Below are 23,632 nucleotides of genomic sequence, written 5' to 3'. Positions count from 1 at the left end.
TAATTTTACTCTCTTTAAACAGAAATTCAGAAAGTTTGCGCATTTTTAATTATTAAAATATTTAATGTTGAATATTAAGGAGTAAAAAAATTGTGATGAATAAATTTGATAAGAGTAAAATGCAATAAAAAAGTATAAAGGTATAATTTCTGATAAGTTTCAGAACTTATTGTACGGAAATCTTTGTATATTGAATCGTATCAGGACAAATTGTTAATAAATAAGAAAAGAATAGAAATAAAATTATATTAATCTTAATCACATCTAAATTTGTCTTGTACAGTTTAAATTAATATAAATACTTGTATATGTATAGTATGTTTGTAATAATTTTTCATCAAAAATTCTAAACTATCCTAAATATTGATTATATTTTATATGCATTTTATTATTTTTTCTTATTTGTGTATTTTTACATCTTTGGAATGTTATGTAAAAGTTTCACAATTAATGAACATAAGCTCTCCACAATTCTATTAATTTGTTAATAGTTCGCTAATAATATTTAAAAGTTAACGAGTTCTATCTATAAGTTATTTAATATAAGTCTATATAAAGCTGCCGATATCTATGTCGACTTTCTACAATTAAACTTTTAAACATAGAAATAGGGGATGCTGAAGTCGTCCTTTTTACCGACTGAACGTTAATTTTCGCGCATGCAGTTTCTCTTAATTGCATTTTTACAGATGTAAAAATCCTTTTCCACAATTAGTGTATAGGCAGTAATGTATAACGAACGCTATATAAGGACAAAGAAAACGAAAAAACTTGGAAATAATTCTTTTCATTTTTTTTTGTTTTCCTTATAAAATTATTGCGTCCGTTACACATTACTGCCTATACTTCAATTGTGGAAAAGGATTTTTACATCTGTAAATGCAATTAGAAGAAACGGCGTGTGCAAAAATGATCGTTTAGTCAGTAAAAAAAAGGACGACTTTAACATCATCGAATCTACATATACATGTATGGGTGTATGTGACCTTTTTAAAATTATTTTTTTTTATCCTACTTTTCTCATAATTTAAGATGTATCTGACATAGCTATCGGCAGACTTGATATAACGATTCTTCGTATCGAAGATATTACGATGTATTGTCAATCGTATCTTGGTGATATAATTTCTCGATTTAATAATCGACTCGATTTCTTTGTTTCTGACTTTTTTTGACATATTATAGGTATTCGACAAAATATTACATCCCTGAGAATTGCTATTGACATCCCCGGAAGAAGAATACTTCATTATTTTTTTATGAAGATTTCTTACGTTGTATATCCTTAATAAGGAACATTATCTCGTACATAGGCCTGTTTTCGGTATTCGTAACGTTGACATTTACCCCACCAAGAAGACCGTTTCACGCATACCTTCTGGGCTTTCAGAATAAAGCACTTTGATTGAAGTACGTCGAAGAAGATTTTACCTATAAAATCCGCCGACGCAGTCCCGGCCATTTTCAAACATGTGCGAAATCTATAAATATACAAAAAATTTCAATAAAAATACGATTATATTACATTGTCCCAAGGGTTAAAATTGTTGCGCGCATCAATAATAAATTTTGACGTTTGTTATAATTGGCATCGAATATACCAAACATGGCATTCGCTTCCGCAATAAATCCCATATTTAATCATGAATATTTTATTAATTGTAGCCGACGTAAAAAAATTTCTTTTGAAAATAAAAAGTTGTTACGAAATATCTCAATGTTATCTCAAATATCGTCTGTGTTAATTGCTATATTTGTTATGAGGAGATCTTTATTAAATAAACTTAGTAAATATTTTCTGAGGATTAGATGAATTAGTAGATAAAGACCAACGTACTTACCAATTATTTCGAATATCGAGAACTTAATTTTTAATATATTATTCGATATTTTCTCATGAGAGAAAATACTTTTTCTCAAATCATATTATTTAATATATTAATTAATTACTAACCGTTCGTCGCAAGCGCAATGCATCATGCTTGAAATTCTCCAGTTAAAAACGCCGTAACGCGACTCGAAAGCCGGTATGTAAAGAGGACAAGCTGTATCGTGTTTTCGGCAACAGGCATCAGCCATGCCGAAGCCGCCCAAATTGGTATACTTGGTAGCACGGTTACCGCGACCGCACCATTGTGTCCCTGGTATTATGAACAAGTCCCTTCGATTGCGATTCCGACTTTGCTTTCCATTGCTTGCTGTCGCGTTTGCTGATTTTGCGTATTTCCTATTACAAAAAACAAAAAAGAAATGCATTTTTTCGATACACCCTTGTCCCGTAAGGGACATTATTGCCTTCGCTTATTATTAAGTTGAGGGATTAAGCGAGCAAGCAAGAAAGCATGCAAGCTCGAGTCTAGGTACACTCGTTCAGTCCAGGTTATACCTATGTCGACGTTGAACCATAGCCTGGCTTCGTATTCGCATTCTCATGCGATCGCACCGGTGACGAAGCTCCGATGTCGACAACAGCCAAGAGAGATCACGGGGTATCCTCGAAATGTCCTTACCGTCCAGTTGGATCACCTCGATCGACACCTCGTCACCGTCATCATGATAGCGATAGACACCGCGAGAGCTGGACAAACACTCGCTGTCGTCCCACCACGCGAGCTTCTCGTCAATGCAGTCGGTCAATGTTTCACCGGCGTATATCAATTGCAGCTTTCTGTTGGACTTACGAAGCCAAACTTGTCGCAATGTCACGTCTGTGTTTCTGTTGAGAAAACAAATATTGGCGACAAATATAGGCGTTATTATATTCTAATTTTCGGTTAAACATTATGTATCAAAGTAATATATATATATACACCTCTTGATAATATGTTCAAATTTGAGTAATATTTTACGCGATGTTATTCAAACTTTTTTTCGCATTGTTGGTTTTTTTTTTAATTTAAAAGAAATCAGAAAATAATACTGCCAAATAATCATAGGATTTGCAAAAAAATGTTTGCAATACATTCAACTATAACATGTAAGAACAAAATAAACTTAATTTCCGTTTATCTATCGTCTCGAAATTGATAGAAAATGTAAGTACATGTGATAATTTTGTCAGTAGATTTATATATACAGAATGTTTATCAAGTCCTCATCCTCAATATCCTCATATTGAGGAAACGATTTAAAATATGAGCGTTATGAAAAACCACGAAACATGGTTTCATCACATTTTGAGGAGTTTTTAAAGCTCTTTTACAAGTAAAGTAACTTCTTGTAATGTTTAAATCGTAATGTTTCATAATTTTAAATCGATGTATAGAGGATGGGGACAGACACGTTATATAATAGATAGCTTGTACATCAACGTACCTATAGTGCAATTTTATAACATATTTAACGTAAAAAAAAAAAAAAAAATTAAGTTTTCTCGAGAAATTATTCAGACGATAAGAGCAAATTCGGAAAGAGCAGGGGACGGTCAGTGGAAAGCAGAGCGTGCATTTTCTTCACGACGGTAAAAGAGCTTTCGTCCTGCGTTTAAGTGCAAAGTGACGCTTCGTGGTTGTGGTATTCCGTGGTATCCTCGTGAGAGCATCAGCAGATGAGTCCCATCTAGGAGAGTAAAACAGGACGGCGACCTACCGAACTACGTTTAGGTCCAGCGCAAAAGGGGCCAATCCGATCCCTACGTAGAGGTTCCAGGACATTCGCTCGTCGCAGAACCTAATCCTTGCTTACTTAACTTGCCGCTTTTCGGCTTAAGAGCTTGGTTGGCTTTGCGGTTACTGTCAACGAATAAACATGATAAATTGTATCCCCTTTTTTGGCTTTCAAATCTAATGGAATAACAATTATATTATTGCATTGTATGCGCTACTTTACTGTTATTGTGTATTTTATACAATCAAATTATTTCCTGATTTTAGTTCTATTTATTTTTTAGACATACGTTTATATTTTCTTTCAGGTTTATAAAATACGTACGTTAATGTTAGCTTCTTCTAAACATTATTTATTAATTATTGATATTTTTTATGCAACAATGTTTTCTCTACTTTTTCTCCTTTTTTTTGTTATTTTTGAAAAATATACATTTTCAAAATATATCTTTGAAACATCTTTTTATACATTTAAACATTTTAAACGGTAATTATTACATTTTATGTCAAGCGAAGAAAATTATTGAAGTGTTGTCTTGCAATGTTAAACATGTTATATATTTTTGCATAATTACTTTTATTTTGTATCCAGATTATTTATTTATATAATATTAATAAATTACATGTATATATATATATATATATATATATATATATATATATATATATATAATTTCTTTTAACACATATGATATTTTTTATTTAGAAAAAAATGATTGAAAAATGAATTTATAACTTATACACTAAAAGAAGTCCTAGAAATAGAAAAGAAGAAATAAAATGCTTCATTCTCAATTTCTTCATTCGTTTGAGCATCGATCCTTTTTCCTTTTTCGCGGGCATTAACGTAGCGTTACAATTGTATTGAAACTTATTACGGTTGACAAGGATTCACAGAGACCATTCCATTAGACCGTATCAATGTTCTTCGGAGCGATGGGTGATGGGTGGCAATGGGAGCATTTGAAAGACCTAACCAACGCTAAATGTATACATAACAGTCAAGCATCCACGTATATTGGCAATAGTGAAAGGCGGCATTGTTTTCGTGCTTGCCAACCGAGAGTTCCCGCTTCAATCCTCCCGACTACATATACGGGGAGGATGGGTGGGATAGGAAGAAGAGATTTGCCTATATCTGAGAAAATGTTATTTCAGAAAAGGGGATGGATACAGGTTGCTACTGTAAAAACACTCGACTCGTGCTTTTTTATGAAAGAAAGCATGTAAGCATGCAGAACAACGTCGGCGTCATGAGCGAGTTTATGTATGTACTTGGGTATTTCACAATGAAGCAATTTGTTAGGCTCTCTTCCTTTGAATACTTATATCGAAACCCATTTGTCTCGATTTAATCACGTTTCAATGTTTCAACTGTATTAAGATGTAAAACAAATGCAACTATGCCTACCCCCAATTGATAGTAATCTCCTTGGCGCAAGCTCCGGGCCACCGGATGAACCGTTCGAATCGTCCATCGGATAAGATTCTGATGATCGAAATACTGTGACTGGAAGACGTCCCGGTGAATTGGGACGAAACATTCGATTGCACAAAATATGTACCTTCTCGTGGTAAAGCTCCGACAGACGATTGCATGCAAATCAACCCCAATGCCAGCAGCAGCAGCAGCAGCAGCAGCATCGGGTACCTGTTTCCAGAAAGCCATCAGGCTTTTGTAATATTTCTTAAATTTATGTAAAAATAGCGACCATCGGAATAACACTGAAATATTCTTTTAATAGAGCAGGGATGTACAGGATGACGAAATGAAATTTACAAAACCCTCCACGGTGTAAAGAAAGACTTCGTCGCCCATATTCTTTATCTCAAAATAATTACAAGGATGCTATATCTCTAAATCTGTCGTGTATTTCAATGTTCTTTTCATGTATCTTAATTGGTACATCAAAAGATTTTTAATACGATGATCAATTGCATTATTCTAAAACATCTCGTATAAATTATAATATGATTGTATACTTCCTTCTAAAAAAATTTAGAAGAACTTAAAAAATTAACATAAATGTGTTGAATTTTACTGAATATTAATATTCGATTATTAATATTCAGTATTTATACAAATTTGCTCTTTTTTTTGTCAACAGTACCGCAATTTCTTTCAAATTCCACAAAAGATAAGTAAATACATATACAAAAAATACGTTTCGCGAGTTTGTGTCATAATTTGGAGATTTGATAAAAAAAATTATATTTTAAATCTATATAATTTTTAATTTGCAAATATTTACAACTTTTTTATAATATTACATTTCTGAAAATTATGAATTACATCGATTATGACTCAAAATTAACATATTTATGTGTAATTTTAAAATTATTATTCCAACAATTGTATAACCAAAAACTATAACACAAATTAGTGTATTACAAGTTAATGTATAGCGTGCCACAAGTCTATCGCATCAGGTTCAAAGATTTGAACGTGATTGTGGCAGTAAACTTATGGATGGCACATCTCATGTACAAAATATATAATGCTTAAAGATTGTTTGGTAACATATGTTGTATTATAATTTTTGGACGATTGTCACGATTGATCGTGATATACAATTGATTCGATAGAAACAAAATACCTGAGTAATTTTACTGAACGTAAAGATACAAAAAATTTTTAATTTTAAAGAATAATTTGTATACAACATCAAAGTAACAAAATATATTTTTCTATTAAAACAAAAAAGCACTCGTGTTAAAAAATACTTGAAATACATATGTACATATAATATCAACTTCTTCGGTTCGGAAAAGATTCTTCGGTTCTGTTTAATTCTCAAAATTATATAAATTGCGTATTTAAATCTAGAATATAAAGTTATAAAGACCAAGAAACGAACAAAACAAAACAAGTAGTAAAATACAATAAAAATTACATTTATTATAAAATTATTCTTAAGGATGATTTGAGTATCACAAATTAGAACGTTTCGAGACTATACAGAATCTTTATTATAATAAACCTAAACATAATAATTAACATAATATTTTAATCAAAGCAAATAAATATAAACGAGATTAAGATTATGATTATTAACATGAATAGAAAGTGAATAACAGAAAGTGGCTACGTCAAAACGCCTTGTGTTAAACCTATTTTATGTATTTTTAATTTAAAAAAAAATTGTTGAACGTCTTGCTCTGTTAATCGATGTTATCAATATTTTTTTAATTATTCGTTAAGTAACATTTAAAATTACTTAAATAAATATGTAGTTATTAAATTTGCTTTGAGGAAAATAAAAACTATAAATGCAACCTCATTTATTCATACAAAATATATTTATATCAATGCGAAATACGTGCTTCTCACGTTATTCGTGGAAGTGCTATTATAAGAAGATCACGTCATCTTTTTATCTATATATTTTCACATTTATCTTTATTTTCGGTATCAAGTTCAAGGCAACGATAATCGTTCTTTCTATAACTAAATTTTAATATCTATTTGTGAAATTATTTAACTGTTATTATTAAATGTAAGAAAATTATTAAGTTAATTAATTAAAGTTATTTTTGAAGTATCGTTGTTAAAATAATTTCAATTTAAATATTTTCTTTAAAAATTACGTGAAATGAACGGTAAACATGCTCATACCTCTTTGATACACTCATCTGTACCATCCAAGTTTGAAAAATGTAAATTTCTTTCTATCTTCAAGTATAAAGAGTTGAAATAATGCCATATGTGTATCTTCACATAACGCCGTTGCCGGTTTGAAGAGAAACCTCGTAGAGAGAGTTTCTCCTGTATTCACTTAACTTTGCACTTATATATTTAACTATCGTTTTTATTAGCGTTGATAATATATATCGAATGATATCACGATAATTCGAAAGATAAATTGACAAAATAAAATTTAACGATAAACGGTCACATGATTATCTCCAGTTGACGTTGAAGCGTCACTAATTGTAAAAGTTGTCGACGCAATTCTTTCATTAAAATTTATCGAGATTGCTCGAATGGAAAATATTGGGAGACTATTGCGCGAGAGAGAGTTTCTACATAAATTTTGATTAATATTTTTGGCGCCACGCGACGCAACGCGGCGGCGGCGGCGGCGGCGACGGCGGCGGCGACGACGACGTGACGGTGGCTCTCCGGCCTCTGGGCCAGAGGTCCGCGCGCGCTCAAGTCAACCACCAACCGGCCGTCAACCAACAACTGGCGCGCTACGCTCGCGGCTCTCCCTTAAATACCGCCGAGTACAGTGTTCGGCGTTCGGTTCGGGTGGTTCGGTTGTCCAGCAGTTCACCTATACCACCAGCGGCCCAGCGGCGGCGGCGGCGATTCTGTCACTTACGGCCTCGAATCTCTTCTCCCCCGTTCCTTCCTGTCCTTCCTGCTCTACGAGACGCGTATACATGCATTTCCCACATGTATACGCGTCTACCCTACTCCGAGTTCCGAGTTTCCCTTCTGCAGCCTCTCCGCCGCGTCGCGCCGCGCTGTTCGGACACCAACCAAACTCCACCCCCTGCCCCTTCTTCTTGTCCTACTCCTTCGCATCACCGCCAACGAGCCGCGCGCCTGCCAAATCCAATCCCACCTACTCATCCTGCGGGATCTAATCTCCGCACGGTCTCTTGCTCTTTCTTTCCCGCCAGTCTTACTCTCGCCAATTTCTCTCTTTTCCCTTTGGCGCGGCGCGGAGTTTAGCCGCTGCTGCAGATTCACCACTACTACTACCACCATCACCACCACTATCGCCACCACCACCACCACTACCACCACCACCACCACCACCACCGTCTCGTCGATTTCTTTCAGCCTTCGAACGACTGTGTGGTAAATGCCGGTGCTTTGGTCCCGTTGACGCATCCATCACCGCGCGTCACTGCACCTTACGCTCATCGATATTCCAAATTTCGATGTAACCGTGCGCGCTCAATTGCGAAAAAACGCCTTGTGACATAATACTGTGCGCTGATGTCGGTCGCGACCTTCCGTACACTTATCGCGAAACATGCGTGTAATCGGCATATACAGAGTGACTTAAAAATAGTTGTAACATTTCGATTGCAGAAACATATTGCTTTGATCCTTTTGGATTCTTTGGATTTTTTCTCCAGCACACACAAACGTTCAAAAGTTTTTTTTTATTTATAACCGATCGAAAATATAATAAAACTCTCTAATAGCGATCGGACTGCACTAGTACACAGTGGGCGCATTTCGCAGTACACATTAAAACCAGTTGTACAGTAATCTAAATGTAAAAATAAAATGCAAATGTCTCCAATGATAAAATACATATTTTACCACGGTTTAACCCGTTTATATATAATATTTATATTAAATATACATCTTTACATCGATTTGTGTACGACGGCTTTAATGTGTGCAACAGTGCGCACTAGTGCGTCCAACCAAATTCGCTACAAGTTTAAATAAACTTCAGTAAAAGTTTAATCGCGAACGTTATCACGATATTTAATGATGATGAAGAAGGTAATTTATTTTCGATCCGATCTAATTCCTACCAAAGAAAACTCACAATCAGTATTAGATCGATCAGATGATTTATGAAATTACATACAATTTGAAATACTGCACTGATATAAAATAGACAGTGAACGACATAAGATGGAATCAAACTCCATGTTACAGTTGACTTACTTTTTTACCCGCGTTCTTCTCTTTCTCGCTTTTTTCTTATTATAATAAAACAACATTACGCATTAGCATATCGGTGAAAAATAAATTATACAAAACCGTACGACTAATGCACAGTTGTGTTGTCATTGGCTGCGAGTTCTAAAACATCGTAACACCACGACATGGTCAAAGGTCATTTTTTGCACGAAACACGCGATAAACTTTTGTCCCTGCGTTTCGCGCGAATGATTGTTCGTGTAGTTACTCGTATCTACAAAACTTACTATATGTATATGTGCAAATTTATTGTTGTAAAAGAATCTTTTGTTGTAAAAGAAAACTTGTTGGATTTTGAGTACATTTTTTTCATAATTAAGAGCTTTAAAAGGCTACCAAACCCCGATTAACCTAATCGACCAATTAGTCCATTGGAATTAATCAATCGCATTTGTCTATTATATGAAATGACAAGTCGATTAGATTAATCAGAATTTGATTCAAGTGTCCCTAAATGTAGTTATGTGGATGAAAATCGAGTGTCAATTTTCAAATATTAAAAAATTTACACTATCATTCAAAAGTACATGTACTTGTCTATTTTGTCTCTCTTAATTAAATAATGAGAATTTTGAAGGAAGTACGTATTTTAATCTTCCTTTATAATTTTATAAATTTTTAGATGTTAGGTATAATAATCTTGATGATAAAAATGATTACATATAGAAAGAAAATATAGTAGGATTTAAATGGATTAAGATAGATAAAAAAAAGAGATAAATACAAAATTTAGAGTGAGCAAATACCTTTGAACGGTAGTATACGTGCAATGCCTAATGATTATTCCGATATAAGATGACAATTACGTGTGTTTTGCGCAAGAAATATGCTCCAAGCAATGTGCTCCACTGCACACTTGAAAGTAAAGAGGACGACAGTTAAAAGTAAAGAAAATCAATTTCCAGTAGCGTTTAGAAGTAGTAGGCTTTGAAAAGAAGTAAGTGCATTGTAACTCTGGCAAATGTAAAATGTCCGCGAGCCGAGAAGATTCGTGACTTTTGTGAATCCGTTTGACGATTTTACGCGCGTGAAATCGCGGCGGTCAAAATCATTTGGCGGAACGGATAAGTGGCAGAGAAAAGGCGGCGTCGACGCGCGCGCGGCGCGGTGGTTTCTATCCATTGTAGCCCTTGCTGTTATGACTCTGGCACCATTGGAGGACGAAAAGGTGCGGGCAATCTATAGCGTGAGAAAGAGTAGACTAGACGCCATGGATACTCTCACGTCTGGAGCTAGACACTTTTGGATTGAATGCATCAAATACGTTATATAATTTGAAATTATCTAACAACTTTAAACAATTGTATTTGATATTAAAAGTTAAACATATGACACTAAAGAGAGATTTATATATAACATTAAACTGAATTAAATTTACGTATAATAGAATAGAAATAAATATTTCAATCAACAATCAATAACGAATGTATGACGTTAGACGTACGATTGAAGTACAAACGTTCGAGTCGAAAGTGGCCAACTTTAAGTACGAGAGTATACACGTTACCTAGTGTACATACGACTCGAAAGGAGGTGTAACAGAAGAAAAGGACTACGGCGCGGTGATGGTTCGGCGAGATGAGGGTTCGTGAGTGAGGAGGTAATTTCTGCCGTACGCGATTGTCCGATTTTCAGGGGTTTGCGAACGACTCACCGTCTTTATACGCATGATCCGGAGGATGGTAAAGCAAGCTGAACCAAACTTATTCCCGTTGTCCTAGTATCAAACGCCAAAGACCTTCTCCCTCGGCCTTCTGTCGGACAGCGTCGAAAACGTTTGAACGCTTCCTTGCTAATCACCATTACGAATCTGGCGGTGAGTCAGGTAATACCAATCTACGATTGAGGAAGGGAATGCAATCGATCTGGAACATCCTATGTATTGATATATATATATATATATATATATATATATATATAGGACTCATTTATATATAGGACTCATTTATATATATAAGTCACTTTTATTTTATCGTCTTTGCGCCTTTAGTAACATGTTATTGAAAAGTTTCTGAAATTTAAACAATTTATCAACCTTTGAAATTTGAAACATTGATACAGTTTTAATTGCAGTTTGAATTTCAATAATTGTCCATAAAATATACGACACGCGCGATATGTTACATTTCAATCTTAATAGAAAACTTAACGTAAAAGTTTTGACCAAGTGCAATTATTAAATTTGTTAACTTTTATTTCCTCAAGTTAAAATTTTTCTAAAGAAATATTTGAACAGTGATGAGTATTAACAATGCACAACAATAGACGGAAGGTTGAATCGACGCGCGATACAGAGGAATCTCGTCGGCGAAGCGTAGAGATTTGACCCTCTTCTCAGGCTGCTTTCGTCGCGACATTTAAAGCATTCAGGTAGCAGTCATTTTTCGCGACAATTACAGTGAAATAATTACATAATTCTCGCCACAGTCGGCACTCGGCACTCGACACTCGGCACTCGGTACTCGGCGCTAGGAGGGATCGTCGAAGGTAGTTAAAACCACAAGTGGTCGAGGCGTCATAGAGAAGGAGGGGACGCGCGTGGTCCCTGGTTTGCGTCCAACGATTGTCGACGTATAGTAAGCGATAGACGCGGTTCACCCTATGGAACCCACCCGCGACATAATTGCTATAAAATGGGAGTGAATCGTTTCGTTTATTATTAACCGCTTAAAAGAAGAAATAAAATTTTATTTTGATTCTAAACTCTCCAGAGACACGAGTACCTATAACGAGTGAGAAAAATTTGGTGAACGCTAAGAAGAGGGAGAAGAGGGAGAGTAGGCGTTGAGATTTTCGAAGAAACGCGTCAAGACGCCAATTCCTCCAGTGAACGAGGGAAAGAAGAGGGGAAAATTCGAGCGTCTTGCTCCAGCAATTTATCCACATCTCTCTCCCTTCCGTCCCGTCCTTTCATTTTAGTTCGCGATGAGACAATGGGACAACAGTTGCAAGACGCGATAGCGCCGGATTAATTCTCGATCGATTTCGAAGCTACTCCATCCATTCGTATTGTTCACAATCGACCCTGAGAGTCGTCAGCTTCGCGTAGACGTGTATGTATGTACGTTGATGTAGACTAGCGAGTATATGCAGGCGAGCGCGCGAGCGCAAAGGAGTTAGGACCATCGGAGACTGAAGATGAAATTATTATTACTATCGTAACCATCTGCGTGCCCATCACTTAAAAGTTGCTTCGTTCGCTGCAGATCAAAGGAATCAACGTCGCGTTCTCTCTCGAGAATAGAAAAAGCCAATGGCGAGATCGAGTCCCCTAAGCGAGTAGATTTTCAAGCGAACGGTACGGTATGTGTGTACTCTTGGGAATATAATCGTAATGCGATTTCAATCGTGTCTGTAACGCGACTTTCGTGCAGGCTCTTTGTGTACTGATATAACGGAAAACATATTTAGCGAAATTTATGATTTATTCTCTCTTTCTCTCTTTCACTCTTTCATCACAGATTAATTTTCTCTTGCATCTACATTTTGGAATATGCGTATAAGGTAAGCTCGAGCGCTTCTTCTTAGCAGCATTATTTTTTCATAAACTTAAATTTGACAATTATATTGAAATACTTAAAAATAAATAAATTTAAACAAATATACGTTATATTAAATTTTATTAGATGTAAGATTTCCAATATCAAAACATATAATAAAAGCATTAAATGTTGTAAAATGTAAATTCTTTATAGAATTCGTAGCAAAGGACTGGCAATTATGATGTTAGGACGCCCTGTGTGTAGACCTTGTCCATGATTGGAGCCCATTTTCTAGAGAACATCGATGACCCTCATTAGGTAATCAGCTTTTAATTAAGCCAGAGAGAAAGGGGATGCCGCCTAGTTTCTTTTACCACATTCGAGAAGCAATTATCATATTTCATTGAACGGACAAATGGATTTATGTGGATCTATGTTACAAAAGAATGCACGTTGTGTATTTTGAAATATTCATATTTCTCTGTTCTCTCACATAAATCTCATATAGATATATTTGTATTACTTAAGATTACGCTATAATCATTTACGTTTTACTTTAGACATAAAAAGTAATATTTAATTAATTTTTTCTCCATAAAAAATTAAACTTTTATTTGGGTTTAATAATTTTTTCGTCTTGTAGTATTATATATCGTAAATTTATCCATAATTTTGTCACTCTATATGAAATTTGAACAATAAACGATGTTTAACAGAAATATTATAAAATTTGTCGTTTGATATTTCTACTGTAAACAACTTTGATAGATATTGAAATTCCAACGTGAAAATCATTGGATCATTGGATCGCGATACAGCTGAGAGATAGCGACGTCATCGATGGTCCCTTGGTAGCGGGAAGACATAATTGATACGTACAAATCACCCCCTGCTGCTGACGCGAGGAGGACGAAGCCAGGGATGAGTGTACCGAGAAGGGACGATCGACGAACGGTTGTTTGACGGCACCTCTCTCCCCCTTTCTCCCCCTCTCTCCCTCTCCACACCCCCCCCACCCTCCTACACCGACGCACTACGTGAAGCTGGTATCGCATTCACGGTCCACTGCCTCAGGATTCGGGTCCTCTACCCCGCTTCTCTGCTCCGGCTCTTCCTTGTAAAAAGAGAGAATACAGAGAGGATACACCACCCCTCGTCGGCCCGGCCGCGGCGATCCGTAACCCCCGATCGTCAGAATCGAAGGTATCACACAACGAAACGTACTTAGCGAACCGCTACATAAATAACGCATCTGCCGTCGCACTTTGCTGCTATATATACACGCTTTAAGCGGCTATGCATTTTTCGCTCCGGCGGAAATAGCTACTGTTCACAAATGTGTTGTGAAAGCTGTTCGATTCTCTGTCTCGTGGCGCTGTTGCAGAAACCCTGCAGAAACAATTGAAATAATTAACTCAAGTTTAAACGATGACGCGATTGAATAAATTAGAACGAGAGAAATAATCGTGACAAAGAAATGGTACAGAAAATAATACGTGTTTCTGACAAAACTAACTTTGGCACGTGTAACTTTCAACAATTTTTATACAATTGAACTCAAAACTGTTTTAATTAAACAAATAGACCAGCTCGTTTATGTTAATAACAAATTGATATGAATATTAAGCCGATTATTAACAAGCAAATTTAACTTTGATGGATCTAAATTTTTTTGGTTCAATGAAGTTTACATAAATGTATAACTATTAATATAATTTATAACTTTTATTTTTAACGTTCAATATTTATAACTTTATGCAAATTTTTTGATATGTTAACGGCTTTGAAGAGGATCTAATAAGATCGAAACGTGTTCCATATTGAATAATTATACATTTATGTAAACTTTGTTGAATCAAAAAAATTTTGATCCATTAAAGTTAAGTTTGCTCGTTAATTCGGCCTAATATTTATACAATTTATTTATTAATTTTTGTTTTTGAAATTAATTTTGAGAATATCTCGAAAGAATTATTTCGTTAAAATGTGAGTGGCAAATCTCATAATGTGCTGTAATTTTTTAATTCTATTTTACGAGGATTTTTAATTACAAGAAGGAAAGTATACTTAGAACTTTTTGCTATATACATTTATCTGATAAAGCGCGGTGGCGCATTGGCCCGGTGAAGCATATAGGACATTATTTCTGTACAATATTTCTGAAACGTTGCTGCAACATTTCTTAAATAATATTGCAAAAAAATGTTTGCAATTTCTCTACAACATTGCACTGCAATCAATTTTTAATTTATTGCATATTGCATATTGCAGTGCAGTATTGTTTCTGGACTGTAAGTATTTATCATGCACCAATTGGTTTAATATATATATATATATATATATATAGTACTAGCTAAGTATTTAGCATGCACAATGGTTAATATATATATATATATATATATATAGTATACAAACGCATAGAGGTGAAAGTTAGAACATGGGAGAATAAAGGTAAACTATAAGATTCTCGTTCTAACGGTATATATTGGCTTTTTGCCAAGCTATGATGTGGGACCATTAACGAGCGGGCTTGCTTATCAGTTGCTGAGTTCGCGCTACCACCGCTGGCGATGACCAGTCGTCCGATGAAACTGTTTCTGTCCTCGTATCACCTAGAGAGACCGCTGTGTCTCATAACTCGTCGCACATTGGCTGTAAATGACGAAAACGATCGACGTAATCGCTAACACTAATGTCTACATATATATATACGTATGTATGTATGTATCTTAAATATTGATCACCTAATCGATCGTGAGCTCGCGTTCCTATACCCTATCACCAAAGTTATTTATTGGCACACGCTACGTGTATTTTATATTATTTCCAAACTATATTAACGTACAACTTGAAACTCTCTCGTTATAGCGCTGAATTGATTTAAATCCATATTTTTAAATGGAAATTACGAGTTTCTACAAATTCAATCTACAATTCAGTCAGCCAGATCAGCCTTCGAATTACTTGACAACGCGTTTTGCGCACCTATCAAAGTGTAAATTAAAAGATGCATTATCCTGCTACAAAATATGCACAGAGAAAAAATTTATTGTACGATCAACTTATAAACATTGAATTAATTCAACAATTATTTAGTTGAATAAAAAAGATATAAGTTGTTGAAAAGCAAATACGTAAAAAATATTTAAGCTTGATTATTATAATATTAATTTTAAAAAATGTTGATAAAAGAACTTGAATGAAAGAAAAGACAAGAAAAATAATTGTCTTGCAAAAATTTATTATTTATAGCAAACATTTTGGTAGGTTGTTATCATGGGAAACAAGTATCAGCGAAACGATAATGTGATAACAGTTTAGCACTAGAGCAAATTTGTTTTTATCTGTAGGTTAAGCGCCTATAGATTCGTACCAAACGCAGATTAGCGATCTATTGCCAAATACGTCGACAGAGTGGTGTCAGATGCAAACCAAAACTATCTCTAGAGCAAAAACAGATCGATATCAAGTCCCTGTATTAATTTTTACAAAATTAAAAGTTTTACTATCAAAAAATCTATTTCATTAATTTTTAAATTTAATTTTAAGTACTAGTAAATTCTGTCATCGATACATTCGATAGATTGAACATTGCCAATCTCTCATGTATCTTGATTATCAAGTGCTGTTACATTTTTGTGACATATATATTTGGTGACATCGCGCGCGGTTGCGTATTTGCAGTTTTTATTCTTTAAAGTAACAAAATTACTCAACATATCTTTTAAACATTATGGAATATAATCGACGTCGATTCAACATTTAAGTATTCCATTATCATTTCTCGAATCGCTGAAACAGAATTAACGATAACATATTTATATATATATATGTGTGTGTGTGTGTGTGTGTGTGTGTGTGTGTGTGTGTGTGTGTGTGTGTGTGTGTGTGTGTGTGTGTGTGTGTGCGTGCGTGCGTGTGCGTGTGCGTGTGCGCGCGCGCGCGCGCGCGTGTGTGTGTGTGTGTGTGTGTATGTTTCCTATTTATGACTTTTCGACTAACATAATGTAGTCAATATTTGCAATTATAAAAAATTTTATATGAAGTTTTACAACAAGTTTTGACAACTTTTATATCTAAAATAACATCTAAAATAATCGCATGACTTATATTAAATTTAAGTAAATAATAAAAATTATTTATTAATTACATAAATTATCCTTACATTTAAAAAAATGGTAGAAAAACTAAAATATTTAATCCAATACGTTCAGCTAAATAATTCAGTTGGTTTAGTTAATTATTGATTAAAAAATTTGAATGCAATGGTCGACATGAATAAATTGATATCTTTGTACACGAATATGTATATACGTATAAGATGTATCAAATAATATGCAATATTGCAAGCGTATAATAATAATAATAATAATGGATTAACGTGTCTATTTAACCCTCCGTAGACGTCCTGGGTCTTTTTAAAGACCCATGCAATTTTTTTATCTTGAATTATTTAGATATATACAAAAATGTGAAAAACGTTTTGAATCAAATAACTATAAAATTGTGCTTGTAAATATTAAAAAAAGTATACTAGAATTTTTGCAAATTTATTTTTTCCAAAAAAAAAAAATTTTTGAAAAACGTAATGTTCTCTCATCGAACCATGATGTATAACTTGTAAGCAATGAAATTTAGGAAGGTTAAAATAGAAAAGACAGAAAGAGAGAAGAGAAATTATATTTATATCGACTGTTTCCATTATAAAAAAATCTTAATAATAACGAAATATTGGCAAATACTCAAGTATTAACGGTGAGAGATATTTCTAGTTTACTCTACGCATAAAAGATATCCGTATAAAAAAATGATAGCTACATAAAATGTATTCAAATATGGCGGAAAAAGTACGGTGTGCGATGCGTAGCGTAGCCGCGCCGTCGGCAAACAACGAAAAGTGCTGCCATCACGGAAGCGCTCGGCGACGCTATCTCCGCTCCCTCCAAAATCGCGCGTACATTGGCAACATTGTTTTTTGGTAGTTTACAAATAAAATGGCCGATATGTGAGGCTAGTTTGTATGGACAATAAAATATGCAATTATGTAAAATTAATGACCGTCGGCCGTGCGTGCGTCCAAGTCAAAACGTAGTCCCGTGAGCGCGAAACGCGGAAAAAGTGCGCGGAGCAGAAGTGAGAGTGTGGGAGCGCCGTGGGAGGAAGGTGGAGGTTGTCTTTCAAGAGACCCGTGGACGCCGCTCTGTTCCGAAAAGCCGAAGAGCCGAAGCGAAAATCACTTATGGTCTCCAACACATAGAAGAGTCGTGCGGCGTGCTTTTTTCTATTGGTGTACCAGTGGCGCGGCAACGATACGAAAGCGACTCGGTAGATCGGCGGAAACGCGGCGAATCGGCGTTTCGAAAGGGAAAAAGGAGGAAGCTTCAGCCGCCTGCTGGTGCTGCTGCTGCTACTACTGCTACTGTTGCTGCTGCTGCTGCTGTTGCTGCTACTCCTGCTACTGCTGTTGTCGCTGCTTGTTCCGACTTCCGATTCTCGACGTACGGCTCACCTTGCGTACGACTCGTCTCTCGAGGCCTCTCTCTCTCTCTCTCTCTCTCTCTCGCGCGCCCCCCTCTCCCTCCCGGGGCCAGCATCGCGATCTACAGATCGACGTAAGCGCCTCGGGAGCACATTGCACGCTTTTACGATTCTACCGAGATATTATTTTGTTGGATAACCACTTTGCAGCTCCGCCGCAGACTTCTGGTCTAGCCTTAGCGTACAGCTAACCGAAACTCCTAGCCCAGGATTACAACTCGCGATCGAGGAGCTAGGAGTCTGTCCGTGTATCCTCCAGCGTCCTCCAGCGTCCTCCAGCAGCTCTTACCCCTGTGTAGATCATCGCCGTACTTGGCGCGTAGATATGACAGCCACGTTTTATTCGCAAGGCCGAGATACTGGAGCGTGACGGGTACGTTTATTTGGAACCTCTCAAAATATTTCCCACGGATCAGTTTGTTATAGTAGAGAGGGCTGGCGCGGAAAATGCTGCGTTGACGGACACGGAAGAACGCACAAGTGCCGCGTCCAGCCAGACTGACCCATCTGTTCCAACCGTCACGAATATGTGTACCACGCCTGGGAATGCTGGTGCAGGATTCGGGTACGCTTGGTCCTTCGGGGGGCCAGGGACCGAGACCCGGGAGAACGCGCAGAGCGAGCTCGCCACCAACATCAGTTATGCCGTCAACAATAATCAGGATCAAGGATCGAGTCAGAAGATACAGGTCGACATCAAGCCGGCCAAGGTTGCCGCCACCACTCATCGACGTCCGATGTTTGCGATGAACGAAAGCTGTCAGCAAACACCCACTACGCATCATGGCCATACGGGCGGAGCGCATAATCAAACTACTCACGGCACTCACGTTCGCACTAAAAAGCATCACGATGTATTTTCATTAACCTGTGACAAAGGGGGATGCAATTGCGACGCGGCACATCCTACACCCCCACCTTCCTTATTCTCCAATACCTTAGTTTTTACAACAGCTGACAAGCACGCCATGAGTAAGCACTTCATGACACCGCTCGGACCTCTGCAGCTTACCGCGGAAGAGTGCAATGAAATCTTGATGAAGAGAGCTGCCGCTGCATCCAATCAAGCCAGCACGGCGAATAACGTTGCCACGAATCAGACGGACAATACTACCCATTTCGGGCATGTTTTGACCCATGTGAATACAACGCAAATCGAGACGAAAGTCAAACAGCAACAGGATATGGGAAGTCAGGTCCGGGTACCGAAGGAACGACCCTATTCTTGTTCGGAATGCGGGAAATCCTTTCTTCTCAAGCATCATCTTACGACGCATGCGAGAGTACACACTGGAGAACGGCCACACATTTGCATTCATTGCGGCAAAAGTTTTGCGCACAAACATTGTCTTCACACGCATCTGCTGTTACATAGCGCCGAAAGGCCGTATCAATGTCGCGAATGTAAAAAATCTTTTACCCTGAAACATCATCTTGTAACACATACCCGCGTGCACACGCGGGAACGGCCGTTTGTCTGTCAAGAATGTGGAAGAGCCTTTCCTCTGAAACGTCACTTGGTGACCCACAGTAAGTTTCACTCGGGAGAAAGACCTTACGTTTGCGAAGAGTGCGGAGAATCGTTTTCGCAGAAGGATCATCTTACGATGCATTCACGCTTCCATGGCAGCCTACATCCATTCGTTTGCCACGATTGCGGTGCAACTTTTCAGAGGAAGTTTGAGCTAGTTAATCATGGTCGGCTACATGGCAGAGTTCCACATGCGTGTACCGTATGTGGAAAAGAGTTTCTGCAGAAGAGAACACTTTTAGCTCATATGCGTTTACATACAGGTGAAACACCTTTTGCTTGCACCGTTTGCGGAGAAGCATTCCCTCGGAAAGCAGACCTGGTCTCTCATTCTAAGATTCACAATAACAATGCAAATACTGACGAAAAGTCTCTTACATGCAGGTAAGATCATTTCATATATGTATATACACATATAATATACATTGCCGCAACAATTTATCAATTTTCTGCAAATTTCTTTATTCTTGATATATCTCGATATAACTTTAGTTGTATTATTAAGAACGTGCTAGATAAAATTATAAGCTTTTTTACAATTTGTGTTTAATAAATTTTTTAATAGTTATTAGATATGCTGTGAGACGTTTGTATAAGATATAGTAAAAAAAAATTGTATTGTACAATTCAAAATATATCATATAACGTTACAAAGTTGAATTGACGAACACACTGTAATGCTAAGTACAACATTGAAGCAGATTGAATCAAATTGTTTTTTATTTGTGATTTCTTTGTTAAATCTAAAATGTATTAGAAAACAAATTGAATATATTTAAATATGATTCAATATTCATCAATATTATTTACAAATATCAAATATCTTCATAAATTTTCATATATTTGACAAGTTGAAAGAGATCTCTTAATATTATGGTTACTTAGGAATAGGAGGAAAAGTATATAAAACGTACATAATCCAACTATATTAACTGTTATAAATTATAAGTATTTTTATTTTTCTTATAATAAAATTTGCTATTTTCTTAACAAACGATTATTATTTCAGAGAATGTGGGCTAGATTTCCCAAATCGAGAAGCTCTAAATTTGCACCAAAGGTTACATACTGGTGATCGAACACTTGTAACAGACCTTTGTGGATTAGCAGCCGCCTTTCAACAAACTCCAGCACATTTCCTTACTCCAAACACTCCAGGAACACATCAGGTAATGATTATACATTAATTTTTATTACAATTAAATATTTAGGCATTTAAATATATATACAAAATTTGGCGATATAGTAAATTTAAAAACTTTTTTCAAAAAAGTGTTATAAACATTTCAGAATCTAAGTGTAACAATATATATTAAAGAAATAAAATGTATAAATTATGAAAATATATTTTTAGATGAACGGGCCGATAGGAACGCCTGGTGTTAGTCATATGCATGGCGCGACGCAAACATCCCCGCCAGTGGGTACAGGACCAAAACCTAAGCCACATATTTGTCCTGATTGCGGCCGTGGTTTCGCACAAAAACATGGCTTGTCGCAACATCAACGACGTCATACAGATGGCAGTTGCCATATAAGATCACACGTATGTGATAAATGCGGCAAAGCCTTTTTCCAAAAGAATCATTTGTTACTACATCAACGTCAGCATATGGATCCGCCACCAAGTATACTTAGACAACAACAGAGACAAGCTGCCCAAGCTGCGGCTCAGCAAGCGCAACAGCAGCAGCAACAGCAAGCGCAACAACAACAACAGCAAGTTCAGCAGCAGCAGCAAGTGCAACAGCAAGTGCAGCAGCAACCACAGCAACAACAGCAGACGTGTACCGTCGATACGAAAACGATTCAGTTGCAGGCAATACAGCAGCAAGTACAGCAACAAGTGCAACAACAGGTGCAACAACAGCAGCAGCAGCAACAACAGCAGCAGCAGCAGCAACAACAACAGCAACAACAACAACAGACGCAGCAACAGCAAGCATGTTCCGTGGACGCTAAAGCAATACAGTTGAATGTCACCATGTGAGACGGTATAAAGATGAGGGACTGGAGAGTCCTTGAAACAATAGCACTCCCAAATGCGCACCCTGCTGCCACCCTCTGCACGCACTTCTCTTGTACTAACAATATACGTTAGATATATATTTATTATCTCTAGATTCAAAAATAATAATCAATTTTATTACAAGAATAGGAATATACAAAGAATCTACATATATACACTATATTCTAATTAATATAAGGCTTGTAACAAAAAACAAAAAATAACCATATATTAGTGTTTTACATATACTTTATAAATATACAAATATAAAAATATATATAAATATATAAATATATACTTTAGACATGTAAAATGAGACTAAACAAATTAGTTGCCTTAACGAGAAGAAGAATTTTAATGAACATATTAACTATTATGTTTGGTGATTTTTTCATTTACTTTTATTTAGTAGGACATCACTTTATAAGAAAACACGTATTGAATAAATCGAGATAAAAAAATAAGTTCGTCGTGTATCGCTGCTTTGTTATTATCCTTCTCAATGTATTGTGCGATGATAATTGAAAGGAGATAATTGATGTGTGAACAGTAATAGAAAGGGGGAGATTCTGTAAACGATTTTAGCGAAGAGAAAGAGGGTGGCAGACATTGCGCATTTATGAAGCATTTTTAAAGCTTAGATCTATACAAGATAGCATTTTAGTCCCGCGCAATTTATATTTTTACGTTAAACGATTCGAGCAAATCGCTCGTTAAATTTTAGAAGTAATACGTAAGAATCCCGGTTTTATAAGATCCAAATATCAATAAATGGATGTAAATGTTTTTCATGAGGAATCAACGCGATGTATGGACGCCATATAAGATCTTAACGTTATACATATATAAAAATTAATGCATATATATATATATATATATATATATATATTATATAAATCATACATCAGTAAAGTATATCTTATAAAAGTTATAAGATCAATACTTGTATTTTGTACACGTATTGATCTTTTTATACGTGCACACTTCGCGTTTAGAATTCCAAGAAGCCTTTCCACGTGCTTAATTATCTTTTTCGATCAAAACATTTTCTCCGTGATGACAAAGTGCGCGTCGCGTGCGGTTACGTGTGAGATTGCTTAGCGGGCTCTTCTAGTAAAAACGCAAATTTAATTTTTGTCAGCAAAAGTATATTAATAGTATAGCTAGAAAATCGGAAGAAATACGAATAAAGGTTTCCTACATAGTTTTAATACGTATTTATCTTTCTTTTCTGAAATAACGTAGAATGCTACCGTATCGATATCATATATCAAGAAATTGTAAAATTTAAAATGGAAATTTGATCATGTATCAGCTTTTCTGTCTCCTTCTATATCAAACAAAATTTGTAGATTTTGATTAATTTTTTTAATTTTAAAGTTTTTTTCTCAAGTTGTCTCTTTTTTCTGTTTAGAAATTTATTAAATAATATAACGATCGATGAATACTGTGGACACTGTACGTTGATATGCAAAAGTAAGTATATACTATATGAATTATATAATAATTCTCGTTTGTTCAATATGATATACATATATAAAAGTTTTATTCCTTGTGTACATATGTATAGGAAACGGAGTTCTACTGTAAATGTGTGCGTATAGACAGGATGAGGGAGACATATGAAAAAATATCTCCAAATCAAGGCATTGAGATTTGTTCAAAAATTGGGTTTTTCCCGGGTAATCGTCATTTTTTTAATGGAATTATATAATTTTTATTATGCAATATAATTCCTTAAACTATTCTGCATATAAAATTGTTAAGGTAGATTTATTGGAAAATGAATAG

General features: G+C 35.7%; 2 protein-coding genes across 4 annotated transcripts; one reads left to right on the top strand and one right to left on the bottom strand.

Annotated features, from left to right (window-relative positions):
• Nucleotides 1-231: 231 nt before the first annotated feature.
• LOC105192880 (group 3 secretory phospholipase A2) lies at nucleotides 232-7,778 on the bottom strand. 3 transcript variants are annotated; one of them, XM_011157163.3, is made up of 5 exons: nucleotides 7,222-7,778; nucleotides 5,017-5,256; nucleotides 2,387-2,716; nucleotides 1,955-2,227; nucleotides 232-1,481 (listed from the first exon to the last, which is right to left on the bottom strand). In XM_011157163.3, exons 1-5 carry the CDS (start codon nucleotides 7,245-7,247, stop codon nucleotides 1,286-1,288), a joined length of 1,065 nt encoding a protein of 354 aa, XP_011155465.1. In that variant the 5' UTR covers nucleotides 7,248-7,778; the 3' UTR covers nucleotides 232-1,285. The 3 variants fall into 3 exon arrangements, with proteins under 3 accessions (XP_011155465.1, XP_025992790.1, XP_011155466.1); XM_026137005.2 differs by lacking the exon at nucleotides 7,222-7,778 and adding an exon at nucleotides 3,589-3,731 and having other exon boundaries at nucleotides 5,017-5,113; XM_011157164.3 differs by lacking the exon at nucleotides 5,017-5,256 and having other exon boundaries at nucleotides 7,222-7,777.
• Nucleotides 7,779-17,864: 10,086 nt separating this feature from the next.
• Nucleotides 17,865-23,052, top strand: LOC105192881 (zinc finger protein 184; the record flags this gene model as incomplete). The annotated part of the gene is given in 5 exon segments (XM_011157165.3): nucleotides 17,865-18,376; nucleotides 18,453-18,668; nucleotides 18,670-20,217; nucleotides 20,843-21,002; nucleotides 21,188-23,052. Coding segments are annotated over 5 exon segments (3,072 nt in total), but the record flags the coding sequence as incomplete, so codon positions are not given.
• Between the last annotated feature and the right edge of the window lie 580 nt (nucleotides 23,053-23,632).

Source organism: Solenopsis invicta, chromosome 8, assembly GCF_016802725.1.
Source record: "Solenopsis invicta isolate M01_SB chromosome 8, UNIL_Sinv_3.0, whole genome shotgun sequence".
Classification (NCBI taxonomy): Eukaryota; Metazoa; Arthropoda; class Insecta; order Hymenoptera; family Formicidae; genus Solenopsis; species Solenopsis invicta.
Note: the sequence above shows the minus strand (reverse complement) of the source record. Positions and strands in the feature narration are given on the sequence as shown.